The 26,381-nt window shown below is 41.2% G+C and overlaps 1 protein-coding gene across 2 annotated transcripts in view; it reads right to left on the bottom strand.

Annotated features, from left to right (window-relative positions):
- The window catches only part of XRCC5 (X-ray repair cross complementing 5), a 90,371-nt gene that overhangs the window by 42,868 nt on the left and 21,122 nt on the right, over positions 1-26,381 (bottom strand). Inside the window, exons 10-14 of one of the 2 annotated variants that reach the window (XM_021702788.1) lie at positions 21,817-21,879; positions 16,679-16,816; positions 15,749-15,839; positions 13,288-13,421; positions 7,031-7,227 (exon numbers count right to left, since the gene is read on the bottom strand). In XM_021702788.1, the coding sequence (XP_021558463.1) occupies positions 7,031-7,227; positions 13,288-13,421; positions 15,749-15,839; positions 16,679-16,816; positions 21,817-21,879 (623 nt within the window). The remainder of the gene's footprint in view (positions 1-7,030; positions 7,228-13,287; positions 13,422-15,748; positions 15,840-16,678; positions 16,817-21,816; positions 21,880-26,381) is intronic. The other variant, XM_021702789.1, reaches the window with a different exon arrangement.

Below are 26,381 nucleotides of genomic sequence, written 5' to 3'. Positions count from 1 at the left end.
TCAGAATTAGAGTCCTTTTAAAAGAGTCACAGCCATCTCAGTGAACCTTTGTCAGTTCTTCCCAAGAGAAAGACAACGTAGTACTCCTAGATTCAAGTCTCACTTTTTCCACTGACTAACCCTGGACCCTTACGTCTTCTTAAAGGTATTGACTGGTATCTTAATTTTCGTATATATAGAGTTTAAAGTCTATTAAATGACTCCCCTCGCTGGTCTTCAGTTTGCTCCTCAGAAAAATACTATGATGAAAAGGACCATGAGCATATCACTACTCATCTACAGTCTTCTAAAAATGCAAATCACCTCATATAGTGCTGTTAAAAAGCATTAAACATATAAAGCGCTATGCTTAGTTCTGTGAGAACACAAGGTTGAATCGCATGAAGAATTTCTTACACCCTCCAAAATATGGTTCTAGGGAAGGAAGGACAAAGAGACATGTATATCAATCCTCCAGGACTGGACAGGTAAAGATAATAAGCAGAAAGTAGTGAAAATTTGAGTATGGTTAATGTTCTCAAGACTGAACCATTTAATAGCATTATTAGGAATTTTACATATATTAAACTAATAATGTCTCTCTCTAGTGGGAAAGGGCAATGACTCTCATCCCAAAATTACCTGAAGAAGCTGAGCTCTGGAAGATAGAAATTATCCATGCAAGACCCTAGCAGACATACAAATGTCAACAGCTGCTGCATTTGGATGTCAGAATAATTTACTGTTCTTTCTCATTTTCTTATTGTCTTTTATAAATATGTATATATTTTGTAATTCATCTATTTGGCCAAACTTTTACCTAATAACTTACTATATGCTGGCCACTACACTAGGCTCTAGATTCTAAATGTACAAAAAGTAATACACAACCAACACTTTCAGGAAATTCACCAAACAAAAGAGATAAATATATGAACAAGCGATTAACAAACTACTGTGGTAAACAGCATGTCCCTCTAAGAGGCTAGCCAGTAGCTGTACTGGGCTGGGGCATGAGAGGCAGGCTGGGAAGTAGTGAGAAAGGGGGATGGAAAATACAGTAGCCCCCCCCGTCCATGGTTTTTGCTTTACAGTTTTCTGTTACCCACGGTCAACTGCAGTCTGAAAGCAGATGATTCTCTTTATGACTTAGGGACAGCAGGTCAACAGGAGCCTCACATTACGTCACGATGCCTGCGTCATTCCCTTCACTTCATGTCATCATGTAGGCATTTTATCATCTCACATCATCACAAGAAGGGTGAGTAGAGTACAAGACATTTTGAGAGAAGGACCACATTCACAGAACTTTTATCACAGTATATTATTATAACTGTTCTATTACTGTTGTTAATCTCTTACTGTGCCTAAGTTATAACTTAAACTTTATCATAGGTATGTAATGTGTATATAGGAAAAACACATAGCATGGATAGGGTTCAGCACTATCCATGGTTTTAGGCATCCGCTGGGGGTCTTGAAACACATTCCCCATGGATAAGGAGCGGGGGGGACCACTGTATCTAAATCATGCACACACAAAGTGTGAGGAAAGAAAGTGGATCTCTAGGGAGCTGGATTATGAATAGGTACTTCTTCTCTTTCTGCTTATCTAGGTTTTCTCTTTTTTTAGGTTTCTCCTTTTTCTCTAGGTTTGATCTTAAGCCACTGTTAATGGAAAGCCACTAAAGAAAAAGTTTTTAATCAGGTGTCCAAGGATAGTAACAAGGAATTTGTGAACCACCTGAAATTATATGCAAAATTTAGTATGGTAGGTCATTTTCCTGGGGAGAGGGTTCACAGCTGTTGTTTTGTTTTGTTTTTTATTAACATATAATGTATTATTTGTTTCAGGGGTGCAGGTCTGTGATTCATCAGTTTTACATAATACATAGTGCTCACTACAACACATACCCTCCCCAATGTCCATCACCCAGCAGCGCCCTCCCTCCCACCCCCCTCCACTCCAGCAGAGGGGTCACAGTTTTTATCGGATTATTGAAAGGGTCCATCATATGCACACACAAAGATTAAGAATCACTGCGTTGATGTGATCAGATTTGTTTAAAAAAAAAAAAAATCATTCAGGTAGCAAATGCACGGTAGACTGGAAACACGTAAGACCTGAAAGGGAAATCATTTAAGGGGTTATCTCAGCAAAGCAGGCCAAACTGAGGACTATAGAAGAGCAATGGCAGTGGGAGATGCTAATAAGAGCTAACTTTTTTTTAAACATTAACCATGGGCTAGTCACTACACCAAGCATATTTAAAATACCTCAGTTAGCTAGGTGATGGACATTGGGGAGGGTATGTGCTATGGTGAGCGCTGTGAATTGTGTAAGACTGATGAATCACAGACCTGTATCCTTGAAACAAATAATACATTATATGTTAATAAAAAAAAAGTCAGTTAAACTTCACAACCACCTTAAGAGTTAGCTATCATTATTGACCTTTTACAAATGAACATACCAAGGTTCAAAAGGGCCTGACCTTGTCTAAAGCACACAGTTAGTAAGGGGGTCCACAATGAATTCTGTACTCTAAGCCACTCTCCCGTAGGGCCTCTGAAAGGTACCTATTTGTTACCGCAAATAGCACAGAGCAACTTGCCAATTTTAACTACCATTGAAGGGAAATGCTTCGATTTGGATCCAACTCTACTTGGCTGCAAAATCAGTGCTATTAGCCACTATACTAACCTGAAGCAGAGGAGGAGGTTTGAGGTAAAGCTAACACAACTTGGTAAACCAATCAGACATGGAAAGTAAAGGAAAGGTATCGGCTCCCTGGAAATTAGGTGTCATTCACTAAAACACAGAATAACAGCATGAAGAGGGTTTGAAGGGAGCATGGCAGGAGACAGAAGATGATGAAGTCATTTCTGGACATACTGAACTTGAGGGATCTATAGATACTTCAGATGTTCAGAGCACAGGATGGAAGCATATTAGAATAGACAGATATTCAGTAGTTTCTGAAGACCTGTACGTGAAATAATAAAAGGTCTTGAGACATGCATTGCTGAGGCAATATGGCATAATGGTTGGGAAGGCAAGCTCTGGAGTCAGACTGGGTGTAAACCCTTTCTCCAACACTTAACCCCCTGTGATCTTGGGCAAGTGTCTTAGCTTCTCGAAGCCTCAGTGTCCTCAGCTTTAAGAAGGAGTTAACAGAAGAATCTACTCCCCAGAACGGCCAAGACGGTCCACATAGGCAAGGCATGTTTACAGCGCACACACCTGTGTCCAATACATGTCAGCTCTTTCTGAGAAGGAGTCCTACAGGACAGAACATCAATACTTAAGACGGGGGGTCGGGGGGTGTGGGGGGGTAACAGTACATTTTGGACTACATTGTCAGAGGCATCTGAGAGGAAACTGCAAAGGTTTAGAAAGAAAAATCTGGAGAAGCTAAAGTTAAGGAAGATATAGGAGTCCCAAGGGGGAAAATAACTGACAACGTCAAGTGCTACAAGGAGGTCAGGAAAGGAAAGGACTGCCAGGCTGAAGGAAATTTCCCAGTTAGTGTCTTATGGAAGATGGGTTGCAGGGAAGTGGTGGGGGCTGGGAAAAGCAGCAGTGTGGACTTTTCTTCCAATAAGCCTACCTTATGGAAGGAAAGAAGATGATAACAGGCAGCAATCCAAGGGAGAAAGCTGAGGGCATGACTGTATTTTGATTTGGAGGAAAGAAATACAATTTAACGTGGAGGCAAAGGAGCTGGTCAGGAGGGAGAAGATGAAAATACAGAAAGAGGGAAGAAATTATTAGTGGACAGAGGTATCAGATGAGACAGAAGATGGCATCCCAGGACACAGGTGAAAGGACGGACTTTGGACAGGATGAGGTACCCCCTTTCCACTGAGACCCGAAAGAAGGAAGTTGGGGCTTCTGAGTGGCTCAGGCAGTTAAGCGTCTGACTTCGGCTCAGGTCATGATCCCGGGGTCCTGGGATCGAGCCCCATACTGGGCTCCCTGCTCGGTAGGGTAGTCTGCTTCTCCCTCTCCCTCTGCCCCTTCCCCCCACTTGTACGCACAATCGCTCTCTCAAATTAATAAATAAAATCTAAAAAAAAAGAAAAAAGGAAAGAAGTAAGTGAAGGCAGACGCAGCACAGGTATATTTTTAGAGGAAATGGGCCACAGTACTGACGCATTCCCACCTACGGGTCTCTATCATCCCTATGACACCGCTATCACCACTGGAGTCATCTCGAATATGCCAGGGACATGACAAAGATTTGGTAAGTCATTTCCTCACCAACACTGTATGCTTACTATGTGTTAGGCACTGTACTGGGTTCTAGACATGCAGCAGTCATTAGTATATATTACTCAATTAACCCTCATGACAACTCCATGAGAGCTATTCCTAGTATCCCTATCTACCCAGGAGGAAACTGAGGCTTAAGGTGGATAAGCAGCTTGTGCCTAAGGTCACACTGCAGAGCAAGGGGACCAGCTCACATTGTCGGACTCTGGAGTCTGAGGTCTATACCAGTAACCAGGTGAGGTTGGTCGCTGAAGGTAAGTGGGGAGGATCTTAGGGGACTTGAAAAGAGGAGGAAAGTTTAGACTACATCTGCACAGAGACAAAAAGAAATCAAGATCACATATGAGTTAGCTGCCCAAACAAGATTAGACCTCCAATGTCCTAATTCTCGTGTTGAAGTTCCCTGTCTAAGAGACAACATTATCGTTTCAAGGGTGTGCAGCAACACTGAGGGAAGCAATACTTTTATATGGTAGGGGTAATAGAACATTTTTGGACTACATTGTCAGATGGTGCTCCTACCTTTCTGAAATGAAGAAATCACTCCTAACACTCAGGATTCAACAGGTCCAGCATGAATACTAATCTTCTCAAATATTCAATGTTTTATTGGATAATGATACTATTATTGCTTTGGGTTCTGACTCCTGCCTTCCTTTCAAATAGCTCAAACTGCTTCAGTATCTGTGATTTCGTTGTTAAAATATCTTGAGATGAGGCTGTTGTTAGATGGAGAAACTCTTGTAAAGGTAAATTAACCAAAATCAGATCGAGAGTGGCAAAGCTGGAATAAAAACTGGTGATTCCCAGCTCAGGACTCTTGTCTTGGCCTGACACCTCCTGCACAGACATTTGCCCACTCCCCAGTCTTAGCCCCTCACCTCTACAATGGAACTAGGTACTGTGAATATGGAGGTGCTGAATATACACAAAAACAAAGCCAGTTGTTAGCAATTTTTCCCCAGTAGGGAGACCACCTCTAAAGCTGGTTGAAGCCTCATCATTAAAATTGAGGGGTTTAAGAACGTTGCAGAAGGGACTGAGTCATTCTTCTTAAATACAGGAACTACTCAATAAATATTTGTTAAATGAGTCATTTCTGCAGTTCTTAAAAGCCTGGAAGATTTCTGAGAAGAAAGGGTTGAGAATAGGCCTGTGAGTATGTGTGTGTGAGCGAGATAATCCCCAGGCCCCAGGCCGATGACTTGGCAATGTTGCAAACCACTATGGAAGCAGAGCACAAGCAGCCCGCGATGCGCTCGGGCTTCCTCGAAGAGTGAGCAGGAGGAACAGAGCTGAAGGTGTAATCACTGCAGGGATCAAATCACAGAACAACAGTCTTCGGGGCCTTCATGGTGTGCTTTTTAACCAGATAATTTACATTTTAATCAACAGGAGGAGGGAAAAACAGCCCATTTCTTTCCCACAACACCAGAAGGTAATCAAGATCATGCACTGGAGCTTTAATACACAGAGAACAGCCACATGACTGTGGCAAGACCACAGCAAACCTGTCTCGGGAAGAAAGGGACTCAGAAGTGTACAGAGCTGTTCTAAAATCCTAATCCAGAGGGATACAGCAGATGAGGATAGCAGAGGGAAAGTGGATTTTTAGTGACAGTCTGCCTATGTAGAAGAAAAAGAAACGCACAGCTCTCCAGGATGTGTTAGGAACGCACATGATAGAACATACCAATCCCATGATTTTTCCCTTCCAATTCTGACAAAGCTTGGGGTATTAACCTCTAAAAAGTCACAGAACATGCAAAGCTTTCTATTCAACGTGGAAAATAATTCAATAAATTAATAATTTACAGAACCCTGTGATGGTTTCTGAAAATTATTCTGTACTCCTCCAAGGGGTATTTACAAACAATATGCTTTAGTCTGTCAATAAAGATACAGGTGTGGGAAGGAAATAAAAAAAAGGAAAAAAAAAATTATGGTCTAAAACTGAATCTTAGAATGTAACCTAAAGAAATGAATAGATCATTTTGATTTGGGGAGAAAAGTCACCAATAACTGAACCCACACCTGGTAAAATCAATGTTACACACCTAAATGATTCGGGGTCATCAACAACTTCTTACGATTTTTGTTTTGCTTTGAATGGAAACTGACACAGACTGTGAACAGCATCTGATGAGGGAAAAAACTTATTTAGCTACCTGAAAGCTTGATTTGGTTTAAGCTTGATCACAGGAAAGCATTTTGCAGTCCTTAAACTACAAATCCCTCACTCCTGGTATACCCAAGTACATCACTGATATAGTAAGAGCACAGCTAAAGAAGGGTCAGGTTTTCATCCTTCCTCCCACTTTTCCTCTAAACATCTCACTGCTATTCTCTGATGCCAGCCTCCCAATTGAAAAAACTTACGACCTTGAGCCCTGTCCTCTCAGTCCCAGCACCTACTTTAAAAACAGGAAAAGTTAGTCTTAGATGTTCAAAAACTGTTTAGCCTTCCTATTAAACATAAATCACCAAGAATGTGATGCTGATCAAAACATCAATCAACAACCCAAAAGATAGCTCTAAATTCCAGGTAGAAAAAAAAAAAAAAGAAAAGAAAAATAAATTCCAGGTGAATTTGTAAGGATAATAGATCTACAGTGGACAGACAGGAGAAATGACTACTTTCGGTGCAAGGGTCAAACATCAAAAGGTTTCTTCCTTCAACCACAGACCCATATGCAACTCTTAACTCCAGAGCTCCTCTAAGACTGCCCAGTCTTACGTACTCCAATGTCAAGTGCAACTACATCGAGTACTTACTTGTCTTGGAAAATGTTCTGAGCAGTCACTTGATCCTTTTTCTTGATGACTTCAGTCAGAGGGAAAACGGTCTTTATTTTAGAGAGCAGAATCTGACATTTAGCTGTCACCTCAGTGGGGGGGTCCAGCATATTCAAAATATGCTGCTGAATAGGGGGCAGAGGCTCCTGGGGATGTAAAGCTCTATGTAGCAGACACTGTGGAAAAGGAAGAAGGGTTTTAAAACACAGATGTAGACATCATACCCACCACTAGACTTTTCTGATCGGAGATCCTCTGTGTTTAGTTTGCGAGGGCTATAGGATTCCTACCACCTGTAACAGGGAACAAAGAGGTGGCCTCGGAAGCACCTGGGTTAGCAGGACACCGGCAACATCTACAACCAACTGTAAACTAGATCTGAGCCCAGCAGTGCCATCAGCTGCAGGCCTCTTAGAGAAGAGGCTCATCTTACAGAAAGAGGCTGCTGCTTCTACCACCCAGACAATATGCAAGCCTCCCTAAGACGCATCATTCCAGAAGCGTCTAATCCTTTTGGCTTCCCTCAGCAGACTGCTTTCTCCCTGGCATAATCTTAGACAACAGTGTGTAGCAAGTGAAAACGGGGCTCAGGTGGAGCTGCCGAGCTCGGTGAGTCCCAGGGAGAAGTCTGCGGGAGAGACAGAGTACTGGTCTGTCCCAAACCCCCAGAGTGCTGAGTTTGGGCTCTTCTCCACTGGTCGATCTACTTCTGTCCATGTGCTCTCCCAGCACTCTTGTCTGGGGACCAACCTCTCGAGTGGGAGTCACTACAATCACCTTCCAACGGGGTTCGCTGAATCTATTTTCACTGTCCCGCATAGCTGAAGCCGTCTTAAACCAAGCCCTTCCCACACCCGAAGAAGTCAAGCACACCACAGCGCCTCCCTCATCTGCCTCCCTCACTCTCCCACCCCAGCTAGGACAGGCTCTTCCTGCTTCACTCCCATGCCAGTGCAGCCCAGGCTTTGGGGCCTGTTTTATCACTCTCTCTGGCTCATAGGGCTCCCCCTAGATCTCACGGAGTTGGCCCTTTTCCATCCTTCTATTCTCTGCTCAAATACCACCTCCTCAGAGAGGCTTACCCTGACACTCTACTCCCATCCTGCCGCCCAGCTATTTCCCGTCACCCCTGTTTTATAGTTTGTAAAGCATTTGTCATATCTAAAATTATCTTATCTTATACTTTACTTGTTTATTATTTAACCTCCCCTCTTAAAACCAGAGATCTTGTTTGTCTTGTTTACTGCTAAATGTCAGGTACCAAAAACAGTGGGTGGCACATAATAAGCAGCTAACAGGTATTGGTTGAAGGAATGAGGGACTCTTTCCCGGGACTCTATTTGTTGATACAAGTGTCAGGAAGCGGCACCAAGGACGGGCCAGGATCAAGGCCAGGGCTGGTCTGCACTGCTCCCATGAGTGGAAACCTGGACAAGCCATTCCATTCAGTCACCAGTACTGCTTTCCGGCTACGAAGCCAGGCTTTGGCAATGCCAGCATCTGCCCAGAAAAGTAAAAACTCTCAAAGGAATATAGGAAGGTAAACAATAGGAGGAGGACAGGGAGGTAAGCAAAATGAAACTATCAATTCACTGACCTTTTCTTTCCTTTGCTAGAGAATCATTCCAAAATTCAGTTGGAGAACAAGACTCCTACTATTCCCACCTTTAGAAGACTTAAACCTTGATAATTTTATTTTTTTTTTTATTTTTTATTTTTTTTTAAAGATTTTATTTATTTATTCATGAGAGACAGAGAGAGAGAGAAGCAGAGGGAGAAACAGGCTCCCCGCAGAGCAGGGAGCCCGATGCGGGACTCGATCCCAGGACCCTGAGATCATGACCTGAGCTGAAGGCAGACGCTTAACCATCTGAGCCACCCAGGCGCCCAAACCTTGATAATTTTAAAGAAAAAAAAAACCAGGGAGCTGAAAAGTTCTTACAATTCAAAATACTGTTTCATATCACAAGGTATATGACTTATACCACCCCATGGATTGTTTTCCTACCCTGTAGAAAATGTAAGCTAGAAGTCTCCATTCTAAAAAACAAAAAACCTCAGCTTAAATAGTAAATATCATGAGTTGATGTCCTCTAGAACTTTCATGTGCTGCTCCCTCATCTCAGTACACCAAACCACACTCTTCCTTCTCCATAGTATATTCATTTGTCTCAGAGTCTCACTCCCGTTTTCCTCTTTCCTAATTACTTGAGGTTCCCTTGAGCATCAACAACATCAGCTCGTTTAATGTGAAGCAAAAGGAGAAATCAAAGTGATCTCAAACCCTATGAATCTACCCCCAACCTTCTTGTGCATAATTCTTAATTCACAGTGCTCTCCCTCAGGTCATTAAATTACCTACAAAGCTTAGAAAGCCCTCAAGATGTAAGCAGTAATCCCACACGCAACACAGCAGACTACTCTGGAAGATTCTGTGATATTCAAATGACATTTCTGGGAAAAGAACTAGGACAAACAATGGACAAATATCCTACCCAACCCCCCCCCACTGAAAAATATTCCAGATCTTCAGTATCAATTCTAGGCAATTCTTTCAAACAGTGTCATCACCCTACAGGAGATGTTCTAAAGCATCAACCACTCATATTTTTTCAAAGGTTGCATTTTAGATAAAACTAAGCAGGATACTTATCAAATTCATTCAATCAAAAAATCTCAATTCATTCAAAAATTGAGGTTATGAGAAAGTAACACTATTTAATAGCAAAGGAGCTGAGATTATAATCTTAAACTTATTTCTATTTTAAGCAACTGTTTTTCCTTGATATGATTTTTACAATATGAAAAAGACTAGAAAAAAAAATCCACAGGCCACATGGTTAGCTTATAAGTTATCAATATGTTGATTTTACCAACACTGTATCAACGATTTAAGAGGCAGGTGTTATGGTACACTTCCCCAAAAATGTATCTTTCAGCATTTCTTTCCAAAATTAGAAGTAAATTAACCTGTTGTCAACAAATTGATGGTTAACCTCTCCGTACTTTTGCCCCCTACTCCCAGCTCATTTTCTCTCAGCTATGAAATGTTTCATTTACAAAGGAAATGTTCCTGGGCCCCACATCCTCGTTAGCTTCCCGTGTCCTCTCTCTCTTCCCCTCCGTCAGTAGAGCTTCCTCCTCCAGCCCTGGTCTACTCCACTGCCGCGAGGCCCTCAAAGTCAGCAAAGACTTCAGGACAGACCCCGAAGGCCCTGGCCATGCCCACCCTCACTCACCAGTGAGCAGCGTCTGACTTGTGGTTCTTTCCTTCTGGACAGGCTTCACTCCCTGTGTTTTCCAAGGCACCAGCTTCTCCTAGTTCTTTTGACCTCTCTGCCTTTTTTTTGGGTGGGGATGGTGGTGGTGGTAGTGGTGACAGGAACATTTCATTTTCTCTTTCTGTCTATCCCTAATTATTCACTCATACATTGGTGTCCAGGACTGTTCTCTTACCTTCTCCCGTAACATACGGTCCCCAGGGGATCTCATTCACTGCTATCTCTACCCGAACGAAGAGGACTCTCAAGTCCTGAATTCTCTCCTGGGCTCTGTATCCCTACCTCCAACTTCCCACTGGGTGTCTGTACTGGGATAGCCAACAGATAGCTCACATTTAACACCTGCAAAAATACGCGAACTGCCTCTTCTGGCTGTTCATTCTGTATTCCCCATCGTCATTGACAGTGACCCCATCCCTCCACGCATCCAAGCTAGGATCCTGTTCTCTCCAATTCTGATTTCTCCTCAGTTACATCCAGTACCTTAGGTCCTGCCTCCTCTGCCTTTACATTTTCCCTCTCCGCTCTCCCTGTCGCTGCTTTAATTCAGGCCTTCACGGGGGCCACTGCAGCTTTTCTCACTGGTCTCCCCTCTGTCTCCGTGCCACCATCAGAGCCCATTTCTACAGATCTGTCACCCACCTGCTGACAAAACCCTGTAGGGACTTCCCACTGCCTACAGGGTAACCTCCAAGGGACTGGCGCCTCATGATCCTCCTTCTGCTTACCTTCCCTGCCACCTTTCCCATCATTTCCCCGCACAGCCTAGTGCAACTAGCTGGGGGTCCCCAAATCCAGCATCCTCCTCCATGTTCCCGTGCTTCTGCACATGCTCCTACTTCTGCCTGCCATGGCCCCGTCACATCACACATCCCCTTTCTTCCTCGGTGAAGCCTCCCTTCAGTCATCCACCTGTGAGAAATCTTTTCCCCACAGTGTTTTGTACCCATCACTATTGTACCTATTGGTTTTGCATCTCCTCTCCTCTCACTCCCCTGGGGGAGAGGGGTCCTTTCAAGCAGTGAGTTATTCGATCTTTAGCTCGTGGCACAATGTTAGTATTCAATAAAGATTTGTTTTTGTTTTTTTTTTTTAAAGTGAATTCAGTTTATAAATGCCATAGTAGTAATACTTCCTTGTACAGATAAACCATATTAAAAACTCTCCCCCACAAAAGAAAGCAAGGTTGCTAAGCTGGAAAAATCAAAGCTGCCAGTGCCTGCAGCTTTGAAAGGTAACAAATACCTACGCTTGTGGCTTGTTATCTATTCACCAACCCAATAAACAGGTATTGAGGCAGACGGAACCCACCCTCGACAAATCTGCCAACTATTACAAGTTTCTGCTTTTCACCACAGTGACCAAATATTTTTGCAAGCTTCCCACACCAACTGGTCTGCTCCTCCCTTCCCTACAAATGACGAAGAGCTTCAGGTCTTGAAGTCCACTTGTCAAAAACACCAAAGAAGTTTATACAAGTCGTGTACACTTGACTACACTTGGAATACTGAAGTAGTCACTGAGTTAGCCCTTTACATGTTAAGCTTTATATTCTGACTTTAGAAGAAAAGATTTGTTTTCACTACTTAAAAGAAATGTAAGCATCAAAACAACAGGCAGTTTCTTCTGAGTAAGAGATCCTTTGAAATTACAACAGGCCCCGATATGGACTTGAGACAGTTAAAGATGCTTTGAGAAAAGAGTCAAGGGCGCCTGGGTGGCTCAGTTGGTTAAGCGACTGCCTTCAGCTCAGGTCATGATCCCAGGGTCCTGGGATCGAGTCCCTCATCGGGCTCCCTGCTCTGCGGGGAGCCTGCTTCTCCCTCTCCCACTCCCCCTGCTTCTGTTCCCTCTCTCGCTGTGTCTCTCTCTGTCAAATAAATAAATAAAATCTTTAAAAAAAAAAAAAAAAAAAGAAAGGAGTCAAAAGGGACAATCAGTGGTCTCTCCTTCACCTCCCCCTACACCTCCCCCACCCCTGCAAGAGTAGGCCCTCCACTCCCCTGTGGAAAAGAGCATGACTGAAAAAGTTGCTTGTGATGTCAGCTCTGTGGGGTTCACAAAGGCTCTGTCCTGCTGCCACCAACTCCATCTCGGACTGGAGTATTCCCTCAGCCGATCCCTCCCCTGTTTTAGCACAAGTCAGCTCTCCTGTCAGCCTTCCGGTTCCCTTAATCCAATCTCCACCACCTTCCAATTCCTTTGGCTCAAGATTCAGGAATACCTATTTTATAGTTTTCTGTATTTTAGTTACTCTTTAATAATTTCATACTATAACCTTTTCATCTGACCTCCATGCTACCTTTAGTTATGAAATTTTAACAGATGTGGTACTGGAACACCTCTTTTCTAATACTGTTATACAGTTCACAAAAATTCTATTTGGGTATTAAAAACAAAGCAAAGTCTCCTTCATATAAAATAGCGGAGAAAATCCTAGAAAAGGCATAAAAGAAGAATCTGCTTTTTATTAAAAAACTAGCCTTTAAAAAAAAAAACTTATTTTTCCTCTAGAAAAATAATTTTAACTATTTTTCCTCCATAAAAATAATTTTTCCTTTTAAAGATTTTTAATTTATTCATTTGAGAGAGAGAGAGAGAACACGAGAGCTCGAGCAGGGGGAGGGTCAGAGGGAGAAGCAGAACTTGATCCCAGGACCCTGAGATCATGACCTGAGCTGAAGGCAGACGCTTATCCGACTGAGCCACCCAGGTGCCCCGAAAAATAATTCTTCAAGTATCCTAACTTTACTTCTTTCTTTCTAACAGCTCAGAGTACTTTTATCTTTTTTAGTAGGATGAGAAAGGTATTATTCTTCCATTAAATAAAGCAACTGAGGTTCTCAGAGGACAAAGATGCTTGTTTGGGACTGGCCAGTTACACTAACTTTTCACTCAGGTCTCTTTCATTAAAAAAAAAAAAAAAAAAAAAGTGGTTCATCTTTACTCTCTTACCTGAAATAATCTCTGAAATTGAGGATTTGGGATTTTGCTGGTTGGAAACAAATCTTCAATGGTGTCCTCCTTTTCATCTTTCTTTACCAAGCTCATGGAGTCAATCAGGGCTTCAGCAGCATTCAACTGAGCCTCTAAACCAAGGATAAAAGAGTGCACAAAGCAAAAATGATTACCTCCACTGCTCTCCACTAAAATAAATGCTTTGCATTCACAGATACAGCATTCGCGGCAGGTTATACAGTCCAGGCTTGGCCAAAAAATAGTCTCTAGTTATTCAGTCATTTAACCTGAGTCTTGGTGTTGTCTTTCGTAGAAAGAGCTATTTCGGGTAGCTGGTCTCCTAGGTCCACTGGGTGAACTTCTGCAGTGTAATATCATATCAAAAGCAAAAGAGTTTGCTCCAGAGGAAGCACCACAGCCATACAAAATCCAACTTCTATACGGAGACTCAAAATATTCAGTATTCAATGACTTAGTACATTCAAAAAAATTAGTAATTAGCTAAAGGAGAAAAACATGAAAAAGAAAAAGCCAGTACCTTTGGTGATGAGGTGTAAGATTTACAAGGATTTCCTAGATCTTGTGTCAGAGTGACTTAAGAGGAAGAGTAACCTAACAGGAAGATACCAGTAGACCAGACAGGGTGGACTCCTTCCCAATCTCCCCAAGTCAGAACGAGCTCTCTCCACTCACAGACCTTATGGCCTATATGCACACCTGTGTCCCTGTCTACCCCGCCCTTTTCAAACTGTAAGATCCCTGACAGCAGGAACATGACATCTTCATCATCTCTCTAATACCTAGCAGAAAGCAAGTGCTCCTCAATAAAAACCTACCGACTCAACAAAAAGGGGCACAGTCCAAGGCAATGTGGATGAAAGGCAATACTTTCCAAAAACACTTCTACCTAAACCACCATGTATAACTTCCATTCTGATTCATATAGCAGCTCAGCTGTTAAAAGCTGAAGTGCTGTTTTTGGATCATTCACAGCCATTAGGCAAAAGGTGGAAAAACGTAAGCAGTTCCTAAAAAGCCCCCTGTGCTTCTGTTCTTCCCTTTTCAAATATCTCTTTTACTACAAAAGGAAAGAGCGGAGGGATTTTTATCCTGATAAGTTTCTATCCCATTTTTGGACTTTCCAGGGGAGGTTTCAGACACTGGCACAGCCATCACGATCCTAAACTGACTACTGCAGGGTCCACCTGGCAATAGGTAGGAGGTTGCACCTGTGTGTGTGAACTTTCAGTGATTTCCATTTGCTACATCAAACTAACAACAGGCCAGATCACTCTGGCATTGCACACCTCTATGTAAATATCTACTTGGGGCATATGTCAAACAGTTTTAACGACCCATTTCCCAATGGAGAACATCCAAATAAAAATACACAAACTCACAGAAAATACATCAAGAGACCGAAAGATACTTGATATTTAGATCCTGGGTGAGTGATTTATGTCCATGTGATAATTTCTGAACAAAGTTCTCTTTTTTAAATGTCTACTCAATAAATGTTTGAAATTATCAAGATGTAGAGAAATAATACTGTAACACAATGGAGGCTTCTAAACATTCAAGTCCATGCCTGGCTCCACCAAGATGCGGAGGGATTCATTTCTAGAAGGTGAAGACACAAGTCCTACCGTCTATTTGATTCTTGGCTTTTCTACAGCACACTGCTCCTCAAGGATCTAACCAAAAAAAAAAAACAGAGAACCCACTTCTGAGACTCACCTCACAACTCCCTGATCCTATAACGACACAGATTTAAACTTTCAAACGGAAACATCTACTCATTATTTTGTGTTCTTTTTGGTATATATTCTCTACATTGGCCCACTCTGATATTTTATTGCAGCTGTCTTAAACTATGAGCTCTAAGATAGGATTTGTTATCTGTGAGAATCATTCCATGCGGCACCCTGACATTTGTAGCCAGATGCATAATAAAGGTCTTTTCTCATCAAGCTCAAAGTAACTCCCAGAAACAAGGAACAAGGAGCCCTGGAGGGTTACCTATAAACTACAAAGAAAGGACAAAGAGAAAAGTTAATCTCCAGCACTTAGTTTTCGGTTCAAAATTAGTTACATCATATCTTATGTAGGACACTAAAGTCACAGCTTTGACACTGCACATCAATTCACTTCAGCAGAGGGCGAACTGGTTCACAACTAGAGAATGTACATCCATTTCCAATAAGCTGCTCCCTAGCTACAAGCTCTAAGTCAGAGGGGGGAAACCAGACAGTGTTTGGAGAGTTCAGGGCAAATCTATCCCTACTACGAAAAAACATGATGCACCACCTTCATCATCACTGTGTACGAGCATGACTGGAATCCAAGTAATTCCACCCTGTGCAGTCTCCCGGCCCCGATCAATGACTGCAGACCGGTGATTTCCCAAGGACAGTCTGTGTTTAGAGCCAATTAATGAGCAAAATGGAAATAAACTCACCTGTGGGAATGTATTTCTTATTATTTTTCAAAGATGAAAACATGTATTGTCTCAAGTCTTCCATAAACGGCAGCTGCACATATATTAAACACTAATGAGAAAGAGAGGAGGTAAAAGCAGAAACCAAATTAATGGAAAAAATATAAAGGTGGTCCCAAGCGCCATGCAAGTGGCACAACAGAAGTATTTCAAAAATCAGACAAGTCAAGTCTGGTACGTGGTAAGTAAATTGCTTTGATTTCTGTTATTCACTGTTTACAACTGTGAACAGTACAAAGAATATTAAACATAAAAAAAAATACTTAAAAGAAAGACTATCAAAGAATACCTGCGAAATGTGTGACCAATACAACAAATGGAAAAGTCACAGTGACTGGAAGGCATATCGGGAAGTCAAGATATTTGCCTTCTCCTTTCCAGTTCTACCACAGAAAGTTCTCTGAGAAACAGGAGATGGTCAAGAATCTAAGCCTGTATTTTCAACAGGAGAACCCTAAATAAACTGAATTTTTCAACGACCACAACAAAATCATACCCTTGACCTTTATCCATAGTCTTCATTTGTAAAACTAGGGGCACTCTCTATCCCCAAAAGGTTCTGCGAGGTCAAGAAGGGTGAGAACTGAGAGGTCACTGGATTGGGCAAACATAAGGTTACAGGTAACCTTCACTAATTTGATTTAATAATAAGCTCCTCACATACTTTTATAATTTACGTTCTTTCATTACAACTGAAAGTGTGTGGTTCACAGACCAACTGCGTCAGCCTTACTTGGGAATCTGTGAGAAATGCACAGTCTCAGGCAGCACGCCAGACCTACAGAATCTGAACCCCAAGTCATTCCCATGCATGTTCCCGGTTGAGAAGCACTGTCTGGAATAAAGGAACTGACAGGAAAAAATGAACAGTGAAAGAACTGTGGGTTTTACCTCATAGGCATCCTTGATATAAGGAAGCGCCGCGCCCACCTGAGGATGAGCTCTTCTGTCATAGGCATATCGAACTATGGCCACCATGTCTAATTCATCCAAGGCGTGAATCAGGGAGGAGAGCGCTACCGCTGCTGCCTGGGAAGAGAGCCGCAGGATGAACACGGAGCCCGCGCGTGAGCCTTCCTTCCCCACACAACCCAACACAGCCAAACCGGGAGCACGCGCGCATGGAATGCACGGGCCTACCCGCACACGGAGCCGCGCAGCACTGCAAATGTAGTCTCCTTAAGATGTTCCTAACATTTTCTTTTTTCTAGCTTACTGCACTGTAATACGGTATATAAAACATAGCAAGTGACTGTTGTTATTGGTTAGGCTTCTGGTCAAGAGCAGGCTATTCGTAATTAAATTTTGGGAGAGTCAAAAATTATACTGGATTTCTGACTGCATGGGGTGTCAGCACCCCCAACTCTCCACCCTCCACTGTTCGAGGGTCAACCGTACTTACAAGATTGTTATCCACTTAGAAAAAGAAAGTTCTTTTGTCTTTAAGTTATACATTGTTTCTACTATGCTTACAACCTATGTTATTAGCTGGTAAAACAGCATAGCTTTATTAGCAATGCTACTAAAGAAATTTTTTATCATATCAGCAGTTACAGATTATCAGTGCGGCAAACTTCTGAGCTCTAGTGCTATAAACATTTTTATTTAGAATTTGAGTTTTGAGAAATTTTGTGCTTATAAAAATTACTCTTGGACCCTATTGTTGATAACTAGATCAAATATATAGACCGAACAGGAAAAATATTGAGTACTTGAGCACTTTTAGTGTTTCCAAAGCCTCGGTTGGAGTTACTAGTATTATAATTTGAAACTGACAATAAAATAGAAAACATTAACCTCTTTTTTCTGGATCCTTTTCATGCCAAACGTTAAAGAGTTTCTGCTGAGTCATTTCTTGGTTGTAACCAGAACCATTCGTGCCTAGTTCACAATGATTTTTGAGTCTCTTCAATATATATTGATCATGTATTAATTAATCTTTTTTTCCCATATTTTGGTCAGATAAATTCAGATGTACATAACAGAATACCTTTTCTTAATTGAACTACACTATAATATCTACATGATTATACAGTAAAGAAAAATAACTATACTGAGCCTAAAAAAAAAAAAAGATTGTTATCCACTTTATTCCTATTTCAGATTTTTTTTTTAAGTGCCTTCTATCCACTTCAAGGCCACACTGTATACACCTGCATTTGATCACACTTACTGTAACCTCTTCTGGAACTTTACTTCATTATGTGGCTCCTCTCTCTTATCACTTCAATCTTTCTTCTCTCAATTCATACCCTCAGACTCCAAATAAACTGCAGTCTCAGCCTTCCTAAACAAAATATTTCTTTGTCGCCCCTCTCCATTAATTACTATCTATATCTTTCCCTTCACCTCTAAATTTCATGAAATAACAGTCTTGGTGTTTTCATGGCTTACAACACAATTATTCTTCAATCTAATCCAGCTGTTGCCCTCACCTTACTTACTGAAATTACTCTGCAAAGTCACCTATGACCTCCTAATTGCCAATCCTTGGTTCCCATTCTATTTGACCTTTCAGCAGCGTCTGACCATTCCTCTTTCTCTGCACTTTCTCCTTTGGCTTCAGAAACAATACTCTCCTCTGTTCATTCTACTTTGTGGGTCAGTCTTCCCCTAACTCTTCTCTTCTTCGACTAATCTTGAAATTCTGTTCTTGGCCTTTCTCTCCTCTCACTCTGAAACTCTACTTGGGAATTATTTTATCCAGTCCCATGAGTTGATGAATCAAAAATCTGTATATACAGCTTTAAAACTCTCCTAGGATCTAGACTTATATTGCCTACTAGCTGGTAGTATACCACAGGTATTTCAAACTGTTCATGACCAAAACTAAACTACCATCTTTCCCCCATTCTCCTCCAGTACTCCCTACCTCATGAACTCCACCTCCCAATCACCCAAACGAGAAGACCTCAAGTCTTCAGTAATGCCACCTGACTCATCCCTCGCCTTCAAGTGTTCACCAAACTTTACTAATTCTACCTCTGTGCTATCTCTCCAATCTGTCTCTTCCAACAATACCTCTCCAGTTCACAGAGCTGATCATGTCATTCCCTTACGTAAGAAACTCCAATGGTTCAGGGCGCCTGGGTGTCTCAGTCAGTTAAGCGTCTGACTCTTGATTTTGGCTCAGGTCCTGATCTCAGGGTCATGAGACTGAGCTCCGCATTGGGATCTTGCTCAGTTGAGATCTTGCTCAGCACAGAGTCTGCTTGTCCCTCTCCCTCCCCCCTCTCTCTGTCTTTCAAATAAATAAAAAATCTTTAAAAGAATCTCCAGTGGTTCCACTATCCCAGCCTCAGTGAGCTGACCATTATTCCTGGACAAATCTTGTACTTTCCCTCCTCTGTAGCTTTCTGCTCTTACAATTTCCTCCTAGCTAGAATGCCCTCTCCACATCTCTGTCTCTTGAGCTTCTAACCTATTTTCAAGGCCCAGTAAATTGATACCCTTGCCATTTTAGATTTGCTTTAGTCTCTCCCTCTCCATAACTCCCCAAACACATTGTCTGTACTTTTCTCAGTATTATAGTTAACCTTTATCCAAGTTAGCTATGTATATTTTCATTTCCTACACCAAAAACCTATGACCTCAATACTTGTCTTCAAAATCCTCTATGGGTTTAGTGGCAGATTCATTACCTTTTTAGTTCAATTCAAGGAATATTTACTTAGTGCCTGCTCTTTGCTACACACTGTCTTAGGCCCTGTAAGAAAACAAAGATGAGTCCCTGATCTCACTGAGCTAATACATTCTTTACTAGCAGAAGTGAGATATGTACCAAATACAGAACATGTACAGTCTAACAAATCCCATTGGAGAGACCAGAGAAGCACAATGAGAGTCTGAGGATGAGATTACTTCCAATTTGTTTGCAAATTTCTATCTGGGTGTCTCTGATAGAACCAACAGGATATTAAAGGAAGCAAGGATGGGGATGACTGTGACATTATAAACACAATGCTACACCTGCGGGAAACTCAACTAAAGCTCCATTTCCTTCCCTTCTTTATCTCCTTCTCCTCCACACACAGTAGAAATCATATACACGTGTATATTCTCTATACAAAAAAATAATTGCATGCTAATGATCAGAGAAAACGTATTTTTAAAAGGAATTATTCACAGAATCATAGAATATTTGAGTTGAAAAACAACAGTATTCATCTAATTTAACCACCCACATGATGATGAAATTCCCTCCCCCAAGTCTGGCTAGTGCAAATAAAGACTCTGCTGGGAAACATTCAGGAATGGAGACCTGACCATCTCACAAGAAACCAATCCACCTGGAGGTAATAACCGTTGTTAAGAAAAATAATTCTTCATTTTGAACAAAACTACTGCCTATTGGTAGGAAACCTAGTTTAATTTCTTTTTTTTTTTTTAAGATTTTTTTTTTTTTTTTTTTAATTTTTTGACAGAGAGAGAGACAGCGAGAGAAGGAACACAAGCAGGGGGAGTGGGAGAGGGAGAAGCAGGCTTCCCGCTGAGCAAGGAGCCTGATGTGGGGCTCGATCCCAGGACTGTGGGATCATGACCTGAGCCGAAGGCAGACGCTTAACGACTGAGCCACCCAGGTGCCCCTAATTTCTATTCCACATGATAATTCTCTAATGTATGAAGGGGGCTATTATGTCTGATGTCCCTCCTACTTCCCTACCTACCTACGAAGTTTTCTTGGAAGTCATCACCTGACATAGTTTCCTTGCTCCCCTGCCTATCTTAGAAGCTCCAATTATTAGTATTATCCTTTGACTAGGACATCAAGAATGACACCAAAGAGTAGCCCTTTGCCATTAGTAGATAATTTTTTTTTTTTCCTTGAGTGACCTCAAAGTAACCCAATGATCTATAGGGTCTGTATGAGGTTGGGTTGGAATTATGCATGCACAAGGCTGGCCTTAGTTAGCAAGTCTAAATAATCACATAGGCCGTAACACAAAGCTGTCGACAAGAGCATACCAGCAATCACATGAAGTGATCAGAATTTTCTCTGTGTGAAGGAACAGTAAGTTGGAGTTAAAATTCAGTTAAAATGCTGTTAAGCTATGATGACAATATACACTACAAATGTATAATTCCCAAGAGGACTTGACTCAGGAAAAATCCATGAACGAGGATTCTCATGTAAACTAGGATTCACATAAGCCTACTATGCTCTGACTGAATCCATTCAGTACTGATGGGAAACAAAGCAATTCTCCTAAGTTAACTCTTCCAATAAAATGGCACCCCTAGTCACTAGATCAACAGCCAGAAGTGAGGAGAAAAAGCAGAAAAGGGGACTAAGCGGACTAGATCACTTCTACCTCCGCCCTCCCCGCATCCCAAACAAGCCTTCTACATCCAGTTTACTAACTTCAAATGCAAATATACTTCTGGAACTTGGATCCCTGCTTACGTAGTCTTAAGCAGATACGAGACTGCAATATTCCAGTAAAGTTCAACATCTCCACATGACAAGTTCCAACTCGGAGGCTGAACAGGAAATATTTAGAGAGGGCAGATGTGACTGTAGGATGCAATGGTCATGGGTTGTTAGGCAAAAACCAGCCTGAAAACTGAATCTCCTGGGGAGGTGCGAGAAGAGTACAAAGAGAGAGGGAAGGGGACAAAGACGAATTTCTAGATGAGGGAAGTGGCCCAGTAAAACACTAAAGCTTATCTCCAGGATGCTAAAGCCAGTGCTAAATGTTCAGTGCTTAATGACAATGAAAATGTCAACCTGACCCCAAGCCTCCTCAACATTAAACCAGGAGATTCCCACACCTAAATGCATTTGTTCAAATGTTTTTGTTTTTAATACGCACCTGGTCTCCAGTGGCAGGACTATGTCCTTGGGCCTTGTGCTCATGCTATGACAAATTCATTTATCACTTCTCCATTTTCAGAGTTAAAGCTCAGTGAACTTTCCCACTGTTGTTGCAAGAATTAACGTCATTTTAAACCATAAAAGCCCCAAACAACTCACTTAAAATGACAATTCAATTCTGTAGCACTACCTCAAAGGCCCACTGTCAACTCACCTCATCATCTTTTGCTGCAAAGACCTTTAGGACTTGATTTCCCATAAAATATCTCCTGTGGACCTACAAGAGTTAAGTGAGGAAAACAATTGATTTTGACCCAAATAAGTAACATTGATAGCCGTAACGCCACAGTTACTAAGAAATTCTATTCAAAATGGTCTTAGTAAAAAACATTCATAGGGTCTAGAAACACCTTATTATTTGAGGTTCAATTCAATTAAACACAATACATATCTGAATTCCAAGTATATGTCAAACATTGTTCTGAGCACTGAAAACACAATAATGAACAGGATATAGTCTTGTCCTAAGGAGCTTAGACAAATATGAAACTGCACTGCAGTATTAGGGTACAGCACTACAAAAGCACAAGAGTGCAATATTCTAGCTCGGGGCTCCAAGAGCACATAAACAGGGCATCCAGCTTGGTCAGGGCAGGCTTGACACCTAGGTCAAGACTTAAAGGATGCACAGGAACAAAGAGAAAAGTCTCGCCCAAGTATGCTGGGCAGAGATACTAGTGTGAATTAAGTCTGGAATGACATAAAAACATAGTACCTTTGGGGAACTGCTTTTGGAGTAGGTGCAGTGCCCTAGTATGAGGGGAGAGGTGAAAAATTAGATTAGCAAAGATCAAATCATGAAGTGTCTTATGAACAAAGTTAAGCGGCTTAGACTTCATCCCAAGAGCAAAGACGAGGCACTGCCAAATTGTAGAGACCAGAGTGAAGAACTAATTAGGGGGGCGGGGGCCACACTGGAGGAGGGGAGACTAGTGAAACCAACAATAAGTACTGCAAGTCCTTCTGTCCCCCTTTTAGTTCCATTACTTCTCTGGCAGGGTAGGAGAGGGGTCAAAGCAGCTCCACCGATACCTGATTAGAAATGAAGACTGCAGGGTTCCTAGCATCATAACCAACTACCTGCATCTACTGACCAAGATCAACTTCTCTCCGCTCCCTGTAATCTTGAGCCTGGAGCTTATCTGTAAGAACATGCCATGTGCTGAACAGGGCAATGCTCCTCAAGTGTTCTTCTGCCCTCCTACCTCTGAAGCCAAGAAACTGAGCACTTTCAGAATCACAGCAGCTCCAGAAGACGGAGTCTCAAAGGTGTGGGGGTTTTGCCCACATACTTCAAATGCCCTCCATCTCTACTGCCAGTCCCCATTTGAAAACTATAATTTAAAGATATATGGGAATAATCCCATATTAAAACTACAAAGTTTGCTACATTCATATAGATTTGCCCTCCTATTAGAATCTGTAATGGTTCTTGATTGATGAAAGAACAGTTGATGATATTGTTTCCTAACACACTTAAATGACTTCTCAAAGGACAACCAGACATCTGGGAGAAGTTCTGGCTAAATTCTTACCCATTCTACAATTAGGTACCCAGAACAATGACAACTTGGAGGAAGACAAATTGAAAATTTAAGAGAAGAATAATTTGCAATTTCACAATTAAAAAACAAAACAAAAACACCAAGATCAAAAACCTATTTCATATAGGGCGCCTGGGTGGCTCAGTCGTTAAGCGTCTGCCTTCGGCTCAGGTCATGATCCCAGGATCCTGGAATCGAGTCCCACATCGGGCTCCCTGCTCGGCAGGAAGCCTGCTTCTCGCTCTCCCACTCCCCCTGCTTGTGTTCCTGCTCTCGCTATTTCTCTCTGGCAAATAAATAAATAAAATCTTTAAAAAAAAAAAAAAAACCTATTTCATATAATAAAAATGCTCGCATCAATTCAATCCAGAAATGTTAGTTTCCCTCACTTTAAGGGAGGATGGAAAAATATGTGATCTCATTAAAGATAATTACTAGTCTACTAAAAGGTGTGTGCTTAGTTGCTATGGAAAACACCTTGCTCTTAAAAAAATATGTATGGTCTTCAGAAAGTTGAAAGTAGAGCTACCCTACAACCCAGCAATTGCACTACTGGGTATCTACCCCAAAGATACAAATGTAGTGATCCGAAGGGGCACCTGCACCTCAATGTTTATAGCAGCAATGTCCACAATAGCCAAACTATGGAAAGAACCCAGATGTCCATTGACAGATGAATGGATAAAGAAGATGCGGTGTATACACACACACACACACACACACACACACACACACACACAATGGAATACTACTCAGTCATCAGAAAATGAAATCTTGCCATTTGCAATGTCATGGATAGAACTAGAGGGAAGTATGCTAAGCGAAATAAGTCAATCAGAGAAAGACAATTATCATATGATCTCACTTATATGTGGAATTTAAGAAACAAAACAGGATCATAGGGGAAGGGAGGGGAAATAAAACAAGAAGAATCAGAGAGGGAGACAAACCATTAGAGACTCTTAACCACAAGAAACAAACTGAGGGTTGCTGGAGGGGAGGGGGGCGAGGGATGGGGTAACTGGGGTCATGAACATTAAGGAGGGCACATGATGTAATGAGCACTGGGTATCATATAAGACTAATGAATCACTGAACTCTACCTCTGAAACTAATAATATACTATATGTTAATTAAATTTAAATTAAGAATAAAATGAAAAAAATAAACACCTATCAGAATGGTTAAAATAAAAAAAATAGCAATGGTGCCAAATGCTGACAAGCATGTGGAGAAACTGAGTCACTCAGCCATTACTGGTGGGAATATAAAAGGGCACAGCCACTCTGGAAACAATTTGACAGTTTTTGAAGAAACTAGGCATTTAGTTTTCTTACAAAACTGAACAGTTTTCTTTTAAAACTAAACTATTACAAAATTTAGCAATTGCAGCCTTGGGCATTTATCCCAGAGAAATGAAGGACATTATACAAAAGCTGGTATTCAAATGTTTATAGCAGCTTCACTCATAATAGCCAAAAACTGGGAAAAACATGTCCTTCAGTGGATAACTGGTTAAAAAACAAAACAAAACAAAAAAACCTGTGGTAAACCCATACCTAGGAATATTACTCAGCAATAAAAAGAAACAAGTTTATCAGTACACACAATAACCTGGATGAATCTCCGGAGAATTATGCTGAGTGGGAAGAGCCAGCCCCCAAATGTCACATACCGTATGATTCTGTTTATATGCCTTTCCAAAGTGACAAAATTATAGAACTGGAGAACAAAGGAGTGGTTTCCAGGGATTAAAGAGGGAATGAGGGTGTGAGAGAAGTGGGCATGGCCCTAAAAGGGCAACAGGAGAGATCCTTGTGGTGATGGAATGTTCTGTATCTAAGCTGTATCAATGTCAATATCCTGGTAGTAGGATTGCCTTATAGTGTTCAAGATGTTACCTTTGGGAGAAACTAAGTATGGGGTACACAGGATCTCTCAGTATTATTTCTTACAACTGCATGTGAATCTAATTGTCTCAAAATAGAAAGTGTTTTTTCATGTGTTCCCCCAAATTAATTAACCAATTAATGAATTTTAAAGAGATATGTATGCATTTCTTAAGATAATATATGAAAGCAGGGATGAAAACCAAACCAGTCAAAAAAACCAGCTTGTCCGCCTGGTGGGCAAATTACAAGTGACTGATTAATGGCATAGGCTCTTAAGTCAGAGAGACCCGCTTCAAAACCAATCCTACTACCTTCTAGCTGTGACCTCAGACCAATCACATGCTCAGTTTTCGAATGTATAAAATATATTATCATGGCACCTATCCAGGAGGGTTGTAATAAGAATTAAATGGGAATTCACATAAAATGCTTACTGTATTGAATTGAATATTACAATCACTCAATAAATGGTGACTATTATGATTATCTTTATTGTACCCATCTGAGATTTTAAGTAAGATAAATACAGAGCTTAAAAACAACGTAAGTTGATTTAGAGGACATGTCATGACTTAAAAGTTAATTTTAAGTTAACAGAACCTTTTAAAATGGAAAAATGTACTTTTTGTTCAGCTCACTCTTTTTTGCTTTGTCATTTAACTAAACAGGCCCCCCCATTCCCACCCTGGCACAGGTGACTTCAGTTATTTGGGTCATGAATTTCGGATCAGTTGTTTTGGATAGGTCTTTTCGAGCTAACTGGAATTAGGCAGACCCACTTCCCAACAGGCCAGTTTTTACACACAGGCCTGAACGAAGGTTCTGCTTCACTGGAAAGACTTAGGGGCACTGCCATTAACAACCGTAAGTTTTAAGTCTGTAGAACTCCCAACGTGAATACTTTTATTTTTAAGAAATATATATTTAGTGTAATTTGTTAGAGAATTGTTAGAAACTCTCAACTTCCAAAAAGTATCTATTTTCACCATTAAAATCTTACCAACTTTCAGTAAGTACTCCCAATTTCCAGCTTAAGAAGTTTAAAAACATATCCAACAGTTTGGGCATATCATGGAAAACATCTCCCCACCCTCGCAGAATTATTCTAACACCAAAGCACACAGGAACTATATCCCAGAGCAACACGACGAAGCTCAAATCCAGTATACTGGTTAATATTTATGTTCATTACAATTCTCACTTGAATTTCTTTGGAACCAACAAACATTGCTTTATCCCTACAGAGCCTTAGAAAAGATACGCTACAGGATACGTTTATTCAT

Source organism: Neomonachus schauinslandi, chromosome 3, assembly GCF_002201575.2.
Source record: "Neomonachus schauinslandi chromosome 3, ASM220157v2, whole genome shotgun sequence".
Classification (NCBI taxonomy): Eukaryota; Metazoa; Chordata; class Mammalia; order Carnivora; family Phocidae; genus Neomonachus; species Neomonachus schauinslandi.
Note: the sequence above shows the minus strand (reverse complement) of the source record. Positions and strands in the feature narration are given on the sequence as shown.